This window comes from Salmo salar, chromosome ssa11 (genome assembly GCF_905237065.1).
Source record: "Salmo salar chromosome ssa11, Ssal_v3.1, whole genome shotgun sequence".
NCBI classification, from domain to species: domain Eukaryota; kingdom Metazoa; phylum Chordata; class Actinopteri; order Salmoniformes; family Salmonidae; genus Salmo; species Salmo salar.
In genome coordinates this window covers 36,737,505-36,758,874 of record NC_059452.1, presented here as the reverse complement: position 1 = coordinate 36,758,874, position 21,370 = coordinate 36,737,505, and the positions used below count along the sequence as shown (strand labels likewise).

General features: G+C 42.3%; 1 protein-coding gene across 8 annotated transcripts in view; it reads left to right on the top strand.

The window, feature by feature from the left end:
- Positions 1-21,370, top strand: part of LOC106562648 (aryl-hydrocarbon receptor nuclear translocator 2) — a 115,568-nt gene that overhangs the window by 43,875 nt on the left and 50,323 nt on the right. For all 8 annotated transcript variants that reach the window (XM_045689459.1, XM_045689465.1, XM_045689463.1 and 5 more), the window contains 4 exons: positions 779-881; positions 4,708-4,773; positions 6,799-6,884; positions 10,672-10,748. In XM_045689459.1, coding sequence (XP_045545415.1) covers positions 779-881; positions 4,708-4,773; positions 6,799-6,884; positions 10,672-10,748 — 332 coding nt within the window. The remainder of the gene's footprint in view (positions 1-778; positions 882-4,707; positions 4,774-6,798; positions 6,885-10,671; positions 10,749-21,370) is intronic.

Genomic DNA, 21,370 nt, shown 5'->3' with positions numbered 1-21,370 from the left:
TGCATTCATTACACTAATGTTACTGGCAGGTTTTCCATATATATGTCCAGTTTCAACATTAAACCCCCCAACTGTCATCAACATTCCTTGTCAAATGCCCCCCCCCCCCCCGGCTTTGAATTGGCCTGTTGTGTAGTCTATAGCTGGAATGGGAATTGTGGAGAGTGTACGATGTGTTGTGTGTGTGTGTGTGTGTGTGTGTGTGGCTTGAATCCGCTCCTTGTCCTGCTGAATAACCTCTGGCTGGCGCTAGCTAACTTGATAGCTGTTAGCATGATCTAAGCCCCCAGTCATCTAACAAACAAATGAGTTGCAACGCAGCTCAGACTGACTGTGTGTGTGGAGGAGGAATTCCTCTGGAATAAAAACACTGGGGTCAGCTGGAAGGGATCGCTGCAGGACACACACACACACACACACACACACACAAAGCTTATTTGTCTGGAATTACTGTAGACATGTTTTTCCTACAGACTAGTGAGTAATGATGCAGCTAATAGTCTAAATGGGGTGAAGAGGAAGACAGACAGAGGGAGAGAAAAGGAAGAGACATTCTCTCCATTTATTACATTAGGCTAAATATCAGGAATTACATTGTTTTTCCTCTCCAAACACTTAATGAGAAACGAGGGAGCGATACACTGACGAACAAAAATGTTTTGTCCCAGACAGAAACGGTGGCGCAGCTCTACTCCCGAACCTCAGGATGCCGCAAGGGTGTGTGTGCGTGCGTGTGTGTGTGAGCGTCTCTCATCTCATGTTCTTTTCTCTGTCTCAGGGCGTATCCTGGACCTGAAGACAGGAACAGTGAAGAAAGAGGGGCAACAGTCTTCTATGAGGATGTGCATGGGCTCCAGACGATCTTTCATCTGCAGAATGAGGTGTGTGTCTCTGTCTGTGTGTCATTCCTCCATGAGCATATGGATGGTCTTTGTCTTTGTGTGTGTGTGTGTGTGTGTGTGTGTGTGTGTGTGTGTGTGTGTGTGTGTGTGTGTGTGTGTGACTGTGTGTGTGTGACTGTGTGTGTGTGGCTGTGTGTGTGCGTACAATATATCAACTGGATCCATCTCTCCATCTGCGGGGGATTTAAAGTGTTAAGTGATGAACACCTGTGTTGTAAACTCACTCCCAATAGGACTCGTCCATCCTTTAAAACTTAGTCATCTCTGATATGTAGATACCTTCGTCTCCCTACATCAGCAATCATCCAGTCTTTGGTTCACACCTGCCTGGGAGATGCGTTCTACATCCCAAATGGCATCCTATTCCCTATATAGTGCACTACTTCTGACCAGGACCCATAGAGTGCACTACATAGGGAATAGGGTGTCATTTGGGATGTAGACTGTGATGTGTGTGTAGCCATAATCGATTTCACCCCCCGCGGCCATCGAACCATATGCTTTCCCCCCGCGGCCATCGAACCATATGCTTTCCCCCGGCGGCCATCGAGCCATATGCTTTCCTCCCGCGGCCATCGAGCCATATGCTTTCCCCCCGCGGCCATCGAGCCATATGCTTTCCCCCCGCGGCCATCGAGCCATATGCTTTCCCCCCGCGGCCATCGAGCCATATGCTTTCCCCCGCGGCCATCGAACCATATGCTTTCCCCCGCGCCATCGAACCATATGCTTTCCCCCCGCGGCCATCGAGCCATATGCTTTCCCCCGCGGCCATCGAACCATATGCTTTCCCCCCGCGGCCATCGAACCATATGCTTTCCCCCCGCGGCCATCGAACCATATGCTTTCCCCCGGCGGCCATCGAGCCATATGCTTTCCTCCCGCGGCCATCGAGCCATATGCTTTCCCCCGCGGCCATCGAGCCATATGCTTTCCCCCCGCGGCCATCAAACCATATGCTTTCCCCCGCGGCCATCTAACCATATGCTTTCCCCCGCGGCCATCGAGCCATATGCTTTCCCCCCGCGGCCATCGAGCCATATGCTTTCCCCCGCGGCCATCGAACCATATGCTTTCCCCCGCGGCCATCGAACCATATGCTTTCCCCCGGCGCCATCGAGCCATATGCTTTCCTCCCGGCCATCGAGCCATATGCTTTCCCCCGCGGCCATCGAGCCATATGCTTTCCCCCGCGCCATCGAGCCATATGCTTTCCCCCGCGCCATCGAGCCATATGCTTTCCCCCGCGGCCATCGAGCCATATGCTTTCCCCCCGCGGCCATCGAACCATATGCTTTCCCCCCGCGGCCATCGAACCATATGCTTTCCCCCCGCGGCCATCGAGCCATATGCTTTCCCCCCGCGGCCATCGAGCCATATGCTTTCCTCCCGCGGCCATCGAACCATATGCTTTCCCCCCGAGGCCATCGAGCCATATGCTTTCCCCCCGCGGCCATCGAGCCATATGCTTTCCCCCCGCGGCCATCGAGCCATATGCTTTCTATCCCCAAGATGAAGTGAAGACACCATTGGTTAAAGTGATGGATGCTTCCATAGCTCACACGTCATTATGTATGACCTATCCTGCTGCAGATATTTCAATAATCAGGAATCCATAAGGTTGGGAATCCAGTTTAGAATCCCCCCTGGGTGGGTGTGTTTGTGTCATGCACCACCGTCCCCTCCGACTCGCTTCAACCCTGAGCGCTACTTTTGTTTATTTCATTCTCAGGATGTTTAGAAACCGGTTCCTCTAATGCCCACAGAATGACCGAATGTTTTTGAACTTGACCGTTAGACTGGAGCGGGTTTTAAAAAACCCAGACCACCGACACGTGTTTCCCATTGTTTCCGATGCGGCCTGGCGTGCGTAAAGCTTCGTTAGCACAGAGATGTTTGTGTTTGTTGTCTGCTTCACTCACATTACACAGATGCTAATCACGCTTTGTTAGGACGACTGGAATGTGTGTGTGTCTTTTGTTCCTTTTGCTATTTAGGCCGCTTGGCAAATTGAAAACAGCATGCAGGGATGACTGTCTGCACTCTGCGGTGACCACAGCTGAGAATACACAACACACACACACAGATCCCCGAACAGCATGCCATGCAACCAAGTGGAAAGGAATTGTTCATTCTTCAACATCATTTCAGGGAAGCTAATATTAGCTAACTCCAGAAGGGCAGAAGATGATGTCCTCTTGAACCTTTTGGTGATCAGTGGAAAAACCCAGGTTGTCCCTCCTCTCTGCTCTCAATGATACCTGACTCACCGGCTGAAAGAAACTCACATGTCAAATGGCTTCCATCTTGGTTTCCATAATGTGAGACTGTGAAGACTTGGTTACAGCAGTTAAAGCTGACATCACTGACCATAAATCACTTTTTCTGCTTCTTTTTAAACTTCCTTTATCCAGGTTCTCAGGTCTGTGTGAGATACAGTCTGTTCTGTAAGAGAGACCTGGTCCAACAGTACACGTTGTTTTCCCTCTCCATTTCTATGCAGTCATCTAATCAGTACACTTGTCATTTAGCAGACATGAAAACACACACACACACACACACACACACACACACACGCACACGCACACGCACACGCACACACACAAAAGCAGGTTCAGATTTCAAATGTATTGTTCTCATTGAGGAGAATCCTATCCACAGCAACATGGCAACACACCAAATAAGATTTTTCCAATAACACTCACCATGGCTGTGTTCTAAATGGCACCCTATTCCCTATATAGTTCATAGGGCTCTGGTCTAAAGTAGTACGCTATATAGGGAATAGGGTGCAATTTGTCCTGCATCCGTCGTCTCACACCGCGAACATAACAGTACATTATATAATGTCAGGCACTGGTTATTTGTTCTGTGTGTGTGTGTGTGTGTGTGTGTGTGTGTGTTCTGGTTTATGGTCCATACACCTCATCAGTGCTGTGGGTTGACATGTCCCCAGTTCAGCAGCTCATGTGTTCTAGCTCTCTGGTCTAAACATCTCTCTGTTTTCAGTGGCACTGATTAACATTAGTCTCTGTCTCCTCCCACTCCGTTCCTTTCTCTGTGTTTGTGTCTGTCTGTTTCTGCTTGACTGTGTTTTGGGGGGGGGGGGACTACATGTGTGCCAAATGGGAGCCCTAGGCCCAGAGGTACCATTGTATGTATGACGTATAGCAGGGTTCCCCAACTTGCGGCCCGCGGGTGATTTTATTTGCCCCCAAGTATCCGTAGCAAAAAAAATTGCCATGACTGTAAAAACAGCAGCAAATCAGCTCCAAGTGATGTACATTTAGGAAATCTGTTCCAAAGTATTCCCACGCATACCAGAGAGAGATGTGATCGTATACAAATGTGAGGTTTGAAATTATTGTTTTGGTCAAATATTCTTCTTGTCAAATATGCAGTCTACAAATGATGTAATTATGTTCCAGCCCCCTGACCATCCGCTCAAGAAAAGATCGTCCCGTGTCTGAATCTAGTTGTTGATCTCGATGTAGTATGTGTGTTTCTAAAATCGTCCCGTGTTGAGTATTGTCTGAATCTAGTTGTTGATCTCTGATGTATAGTACCCTGTGTGTTTCTCAAGATCGCGTGTTGAATATGTTGATCTCTGATGTATAGTACCCTGTGTGTTTCTCAAAGATCGTCCCGTGTCTGAATCTAGTTGATCTCTGATGTATAGTACCTGTGTGTTCTTGTGTTGAATTAGTTTTGATCTGATGTAGTACCCTGTGTGTCTAAAGATGTCCCGTTTGAATTATTATCTCTGATGATTTGAATTTGATGTACCCTGTGTGTTTCTCGTCAGATGTGGCAGCACCCCACTGGACCACATCTCTCTCAACCGACTGTCCAACATGAGGAAGAGATACAGGTGAGACAAACAGACGTCAGCTCTCACTTTACTATTCCTACCTTTCTTTTTTTACTAGATGTTCTTCTCCCCTGTCTCAATATGGCCTTAGAAATAAATAACGTACCAATGATTTAGCTCTTCAGAGATTAGATCATTGGAATGTTTTTATTTAGAAGGCCATATTGCGACAGCTCCCATTTGACTTGTGTAACTACATTGTCCAGCAGACAAATGAAAACTATGGCCTGCGCTCACATGACTGTGTTTTGTTGATTGTGCCTAAGGTCCGTACAGGGCTAGGGAAAAAGCTTTCCAGTTCTCTGCACCTTTCGCTTGGAACAAGCTTCAGGTCCTGAAATTACAAAAGCTTGTCCCTGTTTAAAGCTAGGTTGAACACTCTGATGGAAAATTAAGTTGCACCACACTTTCCAAAGCTATCTTTCTATAGTGTTTTATGTTGTAAATGTGTCTGCAACTTTGTGTGCTCCTATTTTGGCCAGGTCTTGAAAAAATCTAACTGAGACTAACCTCGTCAAATTAACATCAAACATTTTTATAAAGCCCTTTTTATTTGAGCAGTTGTCACAAAGTGCTTTACAGATACCCAGCCTGAAACCCCACAGAGCAAGCAGTGTAGATGTAGAAAACAGTGGCTAGGAGAAACTCCCTAGAAAGGCAGGAACCTAGGAAGAAACCTAGTGAGGAACCAGGCTAGCAGATAAATCTTCTCCCTGTTCTTCTCCTCCTCTCTCTACCTCTTCTATCCTCCCCCCATCTCCCTTCATCAGGCTAAGATAACTTGTTTGTGTGTACGTTCATGTTTACATGTGCAAATGTACGTGTGTAGGGTTTTTTCTGCCATTGAAATCCTTGGGTGGCCGCATAACAATTGTTTTGGTCCAAATATTGTATATAGAAAAAGTGTACAAAACATTAGGAACACCTTCCTAATATTGAGTTGCACCCCCTTTTGCCCTCAGAACAGCCTCAATTCGTCGGGGCATGGTGTCAAGTGTTCCACAGGGAAGATGGCCCAGGTTTACTCCAATGCTTCCCACAGTTGTCAGGTTGGCTGGATGTTCTTTGGGTGGTGGACCATTCTTGATACACGGGAAACTGTTGAGTGTGAAAAACCCAGCAGCATTGCAGTTCTTGACACACTCAAACCGGTGCGCCTGGCACCTACTACAATACCCCATTCCAATGTTTTTGTTGTTTAGTTTATTCATTCGACCATTTAAAAAAACAAGCACACATAAAACTAAAAAGCCATACATACACATGAATAAAATCATGGAGGATAACACACAATAAAGTCTGGGACTTATTTCCATTGTGGTCCTCTTGACACAAGATGGCTAGACAAGATCCAACACAGTATGGCAGTGAAATAATAAGGCAAGGCACTTAAATTTTTTGTCTTGCCTGTTCACCCTCTGAATGGCACACATACACTATCCATGTCTCAAGGTTTAAAAATCATTATTTAATCTGTCTCGTCCCCTTCATCTATACTGATTGAAGTGGATTTAACAAGTGACATCAATAAGGGATCATAGCTTTCACCTGGATTCACCTGGTCAGTCTGTCATGGAAGGAGCTGGTGTTCCTAATGTTTTGTACACTCAGTGTATATTTTGTAATAATATAATCTTTGACAACTAATAATCACCAAAATAAAAGCTAGACAGTCAGGGAGAATTGACATTTCCACAATGAATGTAGCAGTGTTGATTTTGTTATTATGTTTGAGCAAAAGAACGCAGCATTAGCCATTGCAAAATGCATAGAAATTAGCTTTAAAACTGCAACATTTCTCTATCGGCTTCATGGCAGAATATGTAGAATCGGAGGAAATTAGCTTTAAAACTGCAACATTTCTCTCTCAGCTTCATGGGAAAATGTATAGAATTGCAGGAAATTGGCTTTAAAAAATAGCATTTTTCACGCACACCTGCCACGCCCTCCACCTAAGCCCGTTATTGATCCATTAAAAACCCTGGTGTGTGTTGTTAAATGTGTGTGTAATCTGATTGTTTCTAGGAACGGTCTGGGACCCTCGAAGGAGGGAGAGGATCAGTACTCTGTGGTGCACTGTACCGGCTACATCAAAGCATGGCCCCCAGCAGGTATCTACTGACCATACACAACCTTTTATCTCCCTAACTAGGTCAACTAATAGATTTGTTGATGCTAGCAGTGTGTGGGTTTTCCATTCACAACATTGACAACAGTGGTGGTAACAGAACACACACGCACAAACACCATGCACAAACGCATACACACACATACACATTCACATACGCACAAACACATACATATTTTAAACATTCTATTCCATAGATCCCTCAGGTTTAATGAAATGGTGTGATCGTGAGGTCTGGTTTGTTTCTTTAGCTTTACACACCAACACACACACACACACACACACACACACACACACACACACACACACACACAGAGGTGACGAGATCACACATGACCTCGGATGCACTCGTTGACACACACACTCCAACTCTTTCAAGTGTTTACAAAGCCACGCAACCCCCCGGCCTGGAATTCTGTCTGCAATTCCCATGAGTGTTTTGGGATTCAGAACCAGGTGTCTAAATGGGGGGGGGGAGCAACTTTCAGCATCACAGTATGAAATGTATTTCAACTGCTTTGAGGCTGTACTGAATGATTCCCAGAATCCCCGATCACACGGACACGCCACATGTGGGTGGAAATCGTTGACACATGTTTAACTTCCTGGGACATAAATAGACCAGTGGAATGTTCTGGACTGTCAGTCTATCGCTCGCCCACTATCAGTCTTAAGGTACTAAATCGGACGCATCACCCGCGTGCGCACACACACACTTAGACCCTCCATCCTTCTGGGTTCTGAAAACAGCACAAGAACTGGTAGAATGCAGCTTATGTCTCATGTCAGCTCTTCTGGGTCCATGTTCAGAAAGCATCTCAGATTAGGAGTGCTGATCTAGGATCAGGTCCCCCCTGTCCATGTAAAAGGAAATCCTAGATGAGCTCTCCTTCTCTGAGTGTCTTTCTGAACAAAGGCCCTGGGGAGACTAAAGTGGACAGAGGTCAGGTAGTAGGATGGATGGTATGGCTGGGATGGAACATCAAAATGATAGTTGTGTATATTATTGAATCTAGATGGATGTGTCCCAATTGGCACCTTATTCATATATGGCTCTGGTCAAAAGTAGTGCACTATACAGGGAATATAGTGCCATTTGGGCCGCAGGCTACTTCTTGCATTGACGTGGCTGGCTAGTTGGTTGACTATGCAAGTAAAAGTCCTCAACACAGATTCTCTTGTTTTTTTTTCCGTTTTTTTTTTCAACTTTTTTTAAATTTGTCATTTGAAAAATTATATAGACAATAAGACAAACGGATACAAAAACACACTGATCCCCTACTGGAGCGGAGAGGAGAGAGCAGGGGAGGGGGGGAGAGGAGAGGAGAGGGAGACCTGTGAACAGTCTTCATTATGACTAATAAGTGTTTTTGTGTTGTCATGGAAACAACAAAGGAATTCATTACTGTGGGAAACTGATATCAACATTTAAATCAATGAAAACTTAAACTCTCTCTTGCTCATTCTCTTTCCCTCCTCTTCCTCCTTCCCTTTGTGATGTATATGAATATGGATACTGGCAGTAAGAGATTTTGGATATTTGTTCAGGATGATTTGCCGAGATTCGTAGAGACTGTGTGTGGGTGTGTGTTTGTGTGATTTATCTGCTTGCGTCTCAGCTGTTCTGGAGAAAGTAGCTTGTACAGCACACTGGTACGGTACTAGACTACAGTGTCATGCTGAAAATTAGAGGTCGACCGATTAATCGGAATGGCCAATTAATTAGGGCTGATTTCAAGTTTTCATAACAATCGGTAATCGGCATTTTTGGACGCCAATTACATTGCACTCCACGAGGAGACTGCGTGGCAGGCTGACCACCTGTCACAGCAAGGAGCCAAGGTAAGTTGCTAGCTAGCATTAAACTTATCTTATAAAAAACAATCAATCTTAACATAATCACTAGTTAACTACACATGGTTGATGATATTACTAGTTTATCTAGCTTGTCCTGCGTTGCATATAATCGATGCGGTGCCTGTTAATTTATCATTGAATCACAGCCTACTTCGCCAAACGGGTGATGATTTAACAAGCGCATTCGCGAAAATAGCACTGTCGTTGCACCAATGTACCTAACCATAAACATCAATGCCTGTCTTAAAATCAATACAGAAGAATATATTTTTAAACATACATATTTCATTAATATTGCCTTGCTAACATGAATTTCTTCTAAATTTCTTTGTGTCACTTCTCTTGCGTTCTGTGCAAGCAGAGTCAGGGTATGTGCAGCAGTTTGGGCCGCCTGGCTCGGTGCGAACTGTGTGAAGACCATTTCTTCCTAACAAAGACCGTAATTAATTTGCCCGAATTTTACATAATTATGACATTGAAGGTTGTGCAATGTAACAGCAATATTTAGACTTGGGGTTGCCGCCCGTTCGATAAAATACGGAACGGTTCCGTATTTCACTGAAAGAATAAACATTTTGTTTTCGAAATGATAGTTTCCGGATTTTACCATATTAATGACCTAAGGCTCGTATTTCTGTGTATTTATTATATTCTAATTAAGTCTATGATTTGATAGAGCAGTCTGACTGAGCGGTGGTAGGCACCAGCAGGCTCGTAAGCATTAATTCAAACAGCACTTTCCTGCATTTGACAGCAGCTCTTAGTTGTGCTTCAAGCATTGTGCTGTTTATGACTTCAAGCTTATCAACTCCCGAGATTAGGCTGGCAATACTAAAGTACCTATTAGAACATTCAATAGTCAAAGGTATATGAAATACAAATGGTATAGAGAGAAATAGTCCTATAATTCATATAATAACTACAACCTAAAACTTCTTAACTGGGAATATTGAAGACTCATGCTAAAAGGAACCACCAGCTTTCATATGTTCTCATGTTCTGAGCAAGGTACTTAAACGTTAGCTTTTTTACATGGCACATATTGCACTTTTACTTTCTTCTCCAACACTTTGTTTTTGCATTATTTAAACCAAATTGAACATGTTTCATTATTTATTTGAGGCTAAATTGATTTTATTTATGTATTATATTAAGCTAAAATAAGTGTTCATTCAGTATTGTTGTAATTGTCTTCATTACAAATATATATGTAAAAATCTGCCGATTAATCGGCATTGGCTTTTTTTTGGTCCTCCAATAATCGGCATCGATATCTGCGTTGAAAAATCATAATCGGTCGACCTCTACTGGAAATATACACCACACTGGTATGGTACTAGGCTACACTGTGTCATGTTGGAAATATACACCACACTGGTATGGTACTAGGCTACACTGTGTCATGTTGGAAATATACACCACACTGGTACGGTACTAGACTACACTGTGTCATGTTGGAAATATACACCACACTGGTATGGTACTAGACTACACTGTGTCATGTTGGAAATATACACCACACTGGTACGGTACTAGACTACACTGTGTCATGCTGGAAATATACACCACACTGGTACGGTACTGGACTACACAGTGTCATGCTGGAAATATACACCACACTGGTACGGTACTGGACTACACAGTGTCATGCTGGAAATATACACCACACTGGTACGGTACTAGACTACACTGTGTCATGCTGGAAATATACACCACACTGGTACGGTACTGGACTACACAGTGTCATGCTGGAAATATACACCACACTGGTACGGTACTAGACTACACAGTGTCATGCTGGAAATCACCTCAACAACACAAAGTTCATCTGAAACCACACATTTGCACTTTATTAGATAGCTGCCATCTTGATATCTTTCTCTCTTTTCTCTCCTCCTTTCTCTCTATGTCAGGTATGACCATACCAGAAGAAGACACAGAGGCAGGACAGACCAGTAAATACTGCCTTGTGGCCATCGGAAGACTGCAGGTACCATCGTGTGTGTGTGTGTGTGTGTGTGTGTGTGTGTGTGTACATGCTCTGGTTGGGTGGGTGTATATTGTGCATGAGAAGGTGTGACCTTTAATCTCTCTCACATATATCTAACTCTCCGGTCCCTCCACCCTTTAATCTCTCTCACATATATCTAACTCTCTGGTCCCTCCACCCTTTAACCTGTTAGGGACAGACGTTCCGCTAGCAGAACACCTCACCAATATCCAATGGTAGAGCGTGGCGCGAAATACAAATACCTTAAAAATGCTATAACTTCAATTTCTAAAACATATGACTATTTTACACCTTTTTAAAGACAAGACTCTCGTTAATCTAACCACATTGTCCGATTTCAAAAAGGCTTTACAGCGAAAGCAAAACATTAGATTATGCCAGGAGAGTACCCTGCCAAAAATAAATCACACAGCCATTTTCAAAGCAAGCATATATGTCACAAAAACCAAAACCACAGCTAAATGCAGCACTAACCTTTGATGATCTTCATCAGATGACACTCCTAGGACATTATGTTATACAATACATGCACGTTTTGTTCAATCAAGTTCATATTTATATCAAAAAACAGCTTTTTACATTAGCATGTGATGTTCAGAACTAGCATACCCACTGCAAACTTCCGGTGAATTTACTAAATTACTCATGATAAACGTTCACAAAAAACATAACAATTATTTTAAGAATTATAGATACAGAACTCCTTTATGCAATCGCGGTGTCAGATTTTAAAATAGCTTTTCGGCGAAAGCACATTTTGCAATATTCTGAGTAGATAGCTCGGCCATCACAGGCTAGCTAATTTGACACCCACCAAGTTTGGTGCTCACCAAACTCAGATTTACTATAAGAAAAATTGGATTACCTTTGCTGTTCTTCATCAGAATGCACTCCCAGGACTTCTTCTTCAACAACAAATGTTGTTTTGGTTCGAAATAATCCATAGTTACATCCAAATAGCTCCGTTTTGTTTGTGCGTTCATGTCAGTATCCGAAGGGTGACGCGCGGGCGCATTTTGTGACAAAAAAATGCAAAATATTCCATTACCTTACTTCGAAGCATGTCAAACGCTGTTTAAAATCAATTTTTATGCAATTTTTCTCGTAAAATAGCGATAATATTCCAACCGGGCGACGTTATATTCATTCATAGACTGAAAGAAAAACATGGAGTCGTCTCGTGGACGCGCACTCCACTGTCATTGTTCCCTGCCTGACCACTCACAAAAACTCCTGCTTTTTTTCGCCCAGAGACTGCAGAGACGTCATTCCGCTTTCTGGCGCCTTCTGAGAGCCAATGGAAGCTTTAGAAAATGTCACGTTACAGCAGAGATGCTGTATTTTTGATAGAGATGCCCTAGAAGGACAACAAATTGTCAGACAGGGCACTTCCTGTATGGAATCTTCTAAGGTTTTGGCCTGCCATATGAGTTCTGTTATACTCACAGACACCATTCAAACAGTTTTAGAAACTTTAGAGTGTTTTCTATCCAAATCTTCTATCCAAATATTCTAGTTTCTGGGCAGGAGTAGTAACCAGATTAAATCGAGTACGTTTTTTTATCCGGCCGTGCAAATACTGCCCCCTATCCCAAACAGGTTAACCTCTTGGGGCTAGGTGGGACGCTAGCGTGCCACCCGTGGTGCACTCCATCAACAGCAGGTGCATTTCAAGAGCGGCAAATTTGAATCCAAATAAATGTCAAAATTCAAATTTTTCAAAAATACAACTATGTTACACCATTTGAAAGATAAACATCTCCTTAATCTAACCACGTTTTACGATTTCAAAAAGGTTTTACGGCGAAAGCATAAATTTAGAGTATGTTAGGACAGTACATTTACAAGAGTTGTGTGTAATGTTTTGTCAAGTCAAAGACAGGGTCACCAAAACCATAAAACCAGCTAAAATGATGCACTAACCTTTTACAATCTCCATCAGATGACACTCCTAGGACATTATGTTAGACAATGCATGCATTTTTAGTTCTATCAAGTTCATATTTATATACAAAAACAGCGTTTTACTATGGCATTGATGTTGAGGAAATCGTTTCCCTCCAATAACCGGCAGTCAAGTCAGCGTCAGAAATTAAATAATTAAAATTAGAAAACATTGGTAAAATATTATATTGTCATTTAAAGAATTATAGATTTACATCTCTTGAACGCAATCAACTTGCCAGATTTAAAAATAACCTTACTGGGAAATCACACTTTGCAATAATCTGAGCACTGCGCCCAGAAAAATACGCGTTGCGATACAGACTAGACGTCATGTTGGGGAGATCTAAAATCGAAAATACTATGTAAATAATCCATTACCTTTGATTCTCTTCATCAGATGTCACTTCCAGGTATCACAGGTCCATAACGAATGTAGTTTTGTTCAAAAAAGCTCATCATTTATGTCCAAAAATCTCCGTCTTGTTAGCACATGATCTAAGCCAGCCGGACTTTCGTCATGAACGAGGGGAAAAAATATATTTACGTTCGTTCAAACATGTCAAACGTTGTATAGCATAAATCATTAGGGCCTTTTTTAACCAGAACATGAATAATATTCAAGGTGGACGAATGCATACTCTTTTATAACGTATTGGAACGAGGGTACCCAACATGAACTAGCGCGCCAGGTGTCTAATGGGACATCACCGTTCCATGGCTCTTGTTCGGTCAGATCTCCCTCCAGAAGACTCAAAACACTTTGTAAAGGCTGGTGACATCTAGTGGAAGCAATAGGAAGTGCCAAAATATTCCTAAACCCCTGTGTTTTTCAATGGGATAGGTTTAAAGTCAATACAACACATCAGGTATCCACTTCCTGTCAGAAAATGTCTCAGGGTTTTGCCTGCCAAATGAGTTCTGTTATACTCACAGACACCATTCAAACAGTTTTGGAAACTTTAGAGTGTTTTCTATCCATATATAATAAGTATATGCATATTCTAGTTACTGGGTAGGATTAGTAACCAGATTAAATCGGGTACATTTTTTTTATCCAGACGTGCAAATGCTGCCCCCTAGACCCAACAGGTTAAGAGATACAACAACAAGGACAAGGCAAAAAAAAAACGCACTCACTTACACATATCCGTATGTATGCATGCACCCACACCCACACACACCCACACACATACATACACACCCACCATTTCTCTCCCCGCTCAGCGCTTCTCTCACCCCATCCCCCCCATTGCGTCTCTCAATACATACATTTAATCAAACATGAACAGAGAAAAAAAAATTATAATAAAAATAAATAAATAAAATACAAAAAAATTAAAATACATGAAAATAAAGAGCTCAGTTTAAACCAAGAAGTTGAGTTCCCCACATGGAACGTACAGTGTAATTCTGAAATACATAGATCACCATTCTAAGAGAATCCTTGCAGCATAATAGCTGACACTTCAGGTTCTAGGTAATTTAGGTAAGGTTCCCATACTTTGTAGAACTGATCTGTCTTAGAATGCAATGTACATGTCAGATATTCCAGCGGTACCCATTCAAATAGTATCTTATGCCAATCTTTAATAGAGGGAACCTTATCACTAATCCACTGTAAAAGTATGTTTTTCCTTGCTGCGAAGGTGAGGATGTTGTAAAGCCTCCTCTTACCCACAGAAGTTACATGCCTACTAGGTAGACCTAACAGTAGAGAGACTGGGTCCAATTCTAGATCGACCCCTAGGATCTTTTCAATTTCTTGCAGAACACCAGACCAATATCTTTGTATTTTGGTACATGACCATAAACAATGTGTTAGGGTGCCTGTATCAGTTTTACATTTAAGACATTGAGGAGAGGAGGAAGAGGGGCTAAAAGCATGTCTGCGATTTGGGGATATATGCAATCTGTGTATTATTCTTAATTGAATTGCTCTAGTACGATTACATATAGATATTGTTTTTGCATATTTCCAAATGTCCTCCCACATCTCTTCATCAATAGTAACAGACAGTTCTTTCTCCCACACTTGTTTCACCCTCTGTGTATCGACAGCGGAAAAGGACCTTAAAGCATCATAAAGCAGACTTACAGACATTTTCCTTTGTGGGAAAAAAAGCATTCTTTCAATGACAGACATATCAGGGTTGCCAATTAAGGTGGTGCTCTTCAGAATATAATGCCTTACTTGTAGGAAACGGAAAAAGTCCTGCTTTGGGAGTTGATATTTCTCGACCATCTGCTCAAATGACAATAAAATCTTATCTGCAAATAAGTCATTTAGTCTGCGTATGCCCTTATTAAGCCAAACGTTAAAGCCAGCATCCAGCAATCCTGGAGCAAAATCTGGGTTGTTAAGAATTGGGGTAAGAGCAGAGGTTAGTTTGGACCTTCCCAGGAAACGTTGAACTGACTTCCATACTTTGAGTGTGTTAAGTGTAATGGGGTTGTTACAATGATCTTTTACAGACTTGAAACTTGTGAAAAACAGAAGATCCTGTAAAGGGTATTTTGAAAGAGAAGTCTCAATGTCTAACCAAATAGAGGAGTCATCGTTTGTGATCCAGTCTGAAATATAACATAGGTGGGCACACCACTGATAGAACCTGATATTGGGCAGATCCAAGCCACCCATAGAATTTGGCAGCTGCAATATTGCCATCTTAAGTCTTGGCTTGCGTTTACTCCATATAAAGGAACTTAGCCATCCATTTACATCCTTTATTACCTTATTGGAGAGTAATACTGGGATCATTTGGATTGGGTAGAGTAGCCTAGGTAAAATGTTCATTTTCAAGAGGGATATTCTACCCAACCATGAAATCGGAAGAGAGTTCCAGCGCTCCAGATCCTGTCTTATTGTGTCGAACAAGGGAACAAAATTGGCTTTGTACATTTGTTGGAATTTAGGAGTTACAGATATACCCAGATACGTAAAACCTGAGGGAGACCATTTAAAAGGGAAGGGGGGAGAAGTATTAGGTACAGAGTGAAGGTTACCAAGTGGCATAGCCTCTGATTTAGTTAGGTTAATCTTGTAGCCTGAGAATTCGCTGAATAACTCAATAATATTAATAAGAGGTGTGATTGAAGTCTCGGGATTAGAAATGAATATCAGGACATCATCAGCATACAAGCTTATTTTATGGTGAACATCGCCAATGAGCAGCCCCTGTATAGCAGGCGTTGCCCTGATGGCCTCGGCCAGTGGTTCCATAACAAGTGCGAATAGGAGGGGGGACAAAGGACAGCCCTGTCTGGTACCTCTGTGTATAGGGAAGCTATTTGACCGTAGTCCATTAGTAAGGACAGCAGCCTGAGGGTCATCATATAAAACTTTCACCCATTTTATAAAGTTGTCCCCCAGTCCGAATTTATTTAGAGCAAAGAATAGGTAAGACCACTCCACACGATCAAATGCTTTCTCAGCATCTAGGGAGAGCACAAGACCATCCATAGCACTTCGTTGGTAGACTTCAATTACATTAAGAAGCCGTCTGACATTGTTACATGACCTGCGTCCCTTAACCTGTTAGGGCTAGGGGGCAGCATTGACACGGCTGGATAAAAAACATACCCGATTTAATCTGGTTACCACTCCTACTCAGTAACTAGAATATGCATATACTTATTACATATGGATAGAAAACACCCTAAATTTTCTAAAACTGTTTGAATGGTGTCTGTGAGTATAACAGAACTCAAATGGCAGGTCAAAACCTGAGAGATTCCTTTACAGGAAGTGGCCTGTCTGACCATTTCTGGAACTTCTTTGCCATCTCTATCATTTACTAAGGATCTCTGCTCTAACGTGACACTTCCCACGTCGTCCATAGGCTCTCATAGCCCGGGAAAAAGAGAATGTCGTCATTCCAGCCCCAGGCTGAAACACATTATCGCCTTTCTCAAGTGGCCCATCAAGAGACACTAGCTTATGCGCGTGACCCCGACCGCCCCCGCCTTTGGGATTTTTTTCCTCTGTTTGCCGAAAAGGAGATTCCCTGTCGGAATTTTACCGCTTTTCTACGAGAAAAATGACGTAAAAATTGATTTTAAACAGCGGTTGACATGCTTCGACGTACGGCAATTGAATACTTTGAATTTTATTGTCAGGAATTGCGCCAAGCGCGACACTTCTTTACTATTTCGGATAGTGTCTGGAACGCACGAACAAAACGCCGCTATTCGGATATAACGATGGATTATTTTGGACCAAACCAACATTTGTTATTGAAGTAGACGTCCTGGGTGTGCATTCTGACGAAGACAACAAAAGGTAATGACATTTTTATAATAGTAAATATGATTATGGTGAGTGCTAAACTTGCCGGGTGTCTAAATAAGCGAGCCCGTGATGCCTGGGCTATATACTTAGAATATTGCAAAATGTGCTTTCACCAAAAGCTATTTTAAAATCGGACATATCGAGTGCATAGAGGAGGTCTGTATCTATAATTCTTAAAATAATTGTTATGCTTTTTGTGAACGTTTATCGTGAGTAATTTAGTAAAATGTTAGCGAATTCCCCGTAAGTTTGCGGGGGTATGCTAGTTCTGAACGTCACATGCTAATGTAAAAAGCTGGTTTTTGATATAAATATGAACTTGATTGAACAAAACATGCATGTATTGTATAACATAATGTCCTAGGGTTGTCATCTGATGAAGATCATCAAAGGTGAGTGCTGCATTTAGCTGTCTTCTGGGTTTTGGTGACATTATATGCTGGCTTGAAAAATGGGTGTCTGATTATTTCTGGCTTGGTACTCTGCTGACATAATCTAATGTTTTGCTTTCGTTGTAAAGCCTTTTTGAAATCGGACAGTGTGGTTAGATTAACGAGAGTCTTATCTTTAAATGGCTGTAAAATAGTCATATGTTTGAGAAATTGAAGTAATAGGATTTTGAAGATTTTGAAAATCGCGCCACAGGCTGGCAGTGGATGTTACGTAGGTGGGACGAATTCGTCCCGCCGGTCCCATAGAGGTTAATGAAGCCAGTTTGGTCTCCTTTCACAATTAGCGGCAGTGAGTCCTCTAATCTTGTGGCTAGAATTTTAGAAAGCAATTTTCTATCCACATTCAGGAGGGAAATTGGTCTGTACGAGGAACAAGACTCCGGGCATTTTCCCTTTTTGAGAATAAGTGATATGTTGGCTTCTCGCAGCGTTTGGGGGAGCTGGTCATTTGAAAATGAGTGGTTAAACATATCACGCAATGGCTCAAGGATCAGGCCATGGAATTCTTTATAGAACTCACTACAAAACCCGTCCGGTCCTGGGGCCTTACCATTTTGCAGATTCTTAATTGCGGACAATATCTCTTCCTCGGTAATAGGGGCATTAAGGAGAGACCTCTGTTCTTCGGAGATAGTAGGGAGCTCAATCTTAGAAAAGAAGTTCTCCATTAACTTGGCTGCGTCATTTGGCAGTTCTGAGGCATAAAGATTTGCATAGAATTTCTTAAATGAGTCATTTATCAATTTATTTTCATATAAATGATTGCCATCAGAATCAGTAATAGCTGCAATTGACTGTGAGTCAGCTCTCTTTTTAGCTAGGTACGCCAAGTACTTTCCTGGCTTATCGCCATGTTCATATAGCTTTTGCTTGACAAATCTAATTTTCTTTTCAGCGTCCTGTGTTAGGAGGGACTCCAACGTTGATCTAATGACTGATATTTCCTTTAATAGGGCAGGAGTGGGAGTTTCAATGTAGTCCTTCTCTTTAGTTCCTAATTCACCCTCTAGTGTTTTTTGCTTTTCACGCTTTTTCCGCCTCTTAGTGGCTGCGTATGACATAATCAGACCCCTGGCGTACGCCTTACAGGTTTCCCAAAGGAGTGAGGGGTTATCTGTTGATTGAGAGTTAATAGAGAAAAATGCCTTAAACTCTGTAATAAAATATGATGTGAATGTATGGTCTTTAAGAATGGTTGTATTCAACCTCCAGTGTCTTGACTGATTGAATGCCCAGTTGAGTTTTATGTCCAGGATCACCTCCGCATGATCAGATATGACTATGCTTCCTATCCTAGCGGATAAAACCGACTGCAGTGACGTCCTGGGCATAAAAAAGTAATCTATTCTAGTCTGACATCCATGAGGTGCAGAGAAAAAAGTGAACTCTCTGTTGGAGGGATGAAAAGCTCTCCAAACATCAGCATACCCCAGATCGTCACAAATAGCCGTAAGTGACTTAGCTTGAGGAGAGAGTGAGGCTATACCACTGGGAAGCTTATCAATAAGGGGGTTCAACAAACAGTTAAAATCTCCTCCAACCACTGCAGTGTCTGAGTTTAATTCTGAAAAGTCTAGAAATACCTTAGTGAGGAAGTCAGGGGGTGGGCAGGGGGGAAGTAAATATTCATTATGGAAATGCTCTGCCCTTGTAAAGTACCATTAATTATAACAAAGCGACCCAATTTATCTTTCACACACTTCAAGACCTTAAGTGGTAGGTTCTTTTTCACAAGAATTGCTACACCTCTACTTCTGGATGTAAATGATGAGAAAAACACTTGACCATACCCCCCTTGTTGTAATTTCAGATGCTCCTTATCATTCAAATGAGTTTCTTGTAATAGGGCAATATCAATATTTTCTTTTTTCAAAAAGGACAGTATCTTCTTCCTTTTAATGGGGTTATGGCTCCCTCTAATGTTCCATGTACATATACGTAATCTGTTACCTGCCATTGCGCTTTGACCATTCAATATCCAGACTGAATTCTACTGTAAAAATGGGGTGGTACCTTTTTCCATGTGTTGAACTCTCCTCTATCTCACTGAGCGTAAACAAACGATATGAACCCTGAACTCGAACTATACTAAACCCAAAAATTAAACATGAAAAGATCCAAAAGGGGGTTTTCCCACTAGCTAACATGCAGGGGATTTCAACTCTCCAATGTAGACTCTTAAGTCCGCATTGCCACTCAATAGCCTCATCCTTTATATATGTGGAAATTAAAATCAATAGAAGATTGAGGCTATTCCACCTAAAACCAAGCCTGGGCACCAATATAGGTTCACACATATCTCAGTCTGAGCTAAGGCGGCAGTTACTTTAGCAAGAAAAATAATAACAATACGAATGTCACTGAACAGGAGCACATGAGAACTTACACCCCCTGTTTCATGATCAGATTAAAAATAAAATAAGACGTTATCCAATGCTGCGGAGGTGCAGCTTAAGGTTATTTACCCGAGAGAGTCAATAAACGCAGCAGCCTCTTCAGATGTGTAGAGTTTTTTAGGCGATCCGTTGACCATAATCTTCAATGTGGCCGGGTACAGCAGTGCGTAGTCGATCTTCATTCTCTTGAGTCGGGCCTTCACCTCATCAAACGCTTTGCGCCTTCGTACAACTGCTGTGGAATAATCATTGAAGAATGAGACCTTTGGACCTTTACGTTGACTACCATCAGAACCGATGTTTCTAGCCGCATCCATGACGCGCTGCTTGTCGGTAAAGTTGTGGAACTTTATAACCACTGGTCGTGGGCGCTGATTGGGACCAGGTATCGGTGCTTGAGAGCGATGTGCTCTGTCTAGCTTCACCCGACCAGCCTTAGTGTCGATTTGTAGGTAGCCAGGGATCCATTCCTCAAAAAATTTTACTGAACGTGTCCCTTCAGAATTTTCCGGGAGTCCCACAACACGTATATTGCATCTGCGTCCTCGATTATCCAAGTCGTCAATGTGCTCCGCCATTTCGCGCACCTGTTTCTGAAGTGCTTTTATCTTAGTGTCCATGGATGTAGTTGAAGTTTCCACAGTAGCAATTCTTCCTTCCGCCTCATCAACACGTTTGACAACCCTCTGTAGTTCAGCTGAATGGCCTGCTATTGCTTCCAGGACCGTTCTTATCTTAACATCGATCACTTTAGTAATGTTATCCGTCATCCTTTGAATCACCAGGTCCATTGTGCCTGGATCTGTAATGCTGTTAGATTCGCTAACGTTAGCTAGCTCCTCCTGCACATCTACATGGATGGCGGTTTTGGTCGACTTCTTAGTAGCTCTGTTGGGCATGTTGTCGGGGATTTTTGAGAAATAGTCGCCAAGACTCATTGTAGGGTAACTTATTTAGCCAATTCTACCACTTTTTCAAGCTAGGAGATTAATGAAAGAATATAAATTTACGAATACCGCGTGAGCTCGCTGAAACACCGTGTTCTCTCTACGGCGCCATTTTGTTCCCTCTCATATTTATATATAAAAACAGCATTTTACATCGGCGCGTGACGTTCAGAAAATATTTTCCCTCAAATGCTTCCGGTGAAACAGCGCTACAATTTACAAAATTACTATTCGAAAACATTGTTAAAATGTAATATTGTCATTCAAAGAATTATAGATTAACATCTCGTGAATGCAACCGCATTGCCAGATTTAAAAATAACTTTACTGGGAAATCACACTTTGCAATAAACGACGTGGTATGCTCAGAAAAATAGGCTAGGCGATACATGTTAGCGCCATCTTGGAACCATCTAAAATCAAAAATACTGTTGTAAATATTCCCTTACCTTTGATTATCTTCATCAGAATGCACTTCCAGGAATCCCAGGTCCACAACAAATGTAGTTTTGTTCGAAAAAGTTAATAATTTATGTCCCAATAGTTCCTTCTTGTTAGCGCGTTCCGAAGG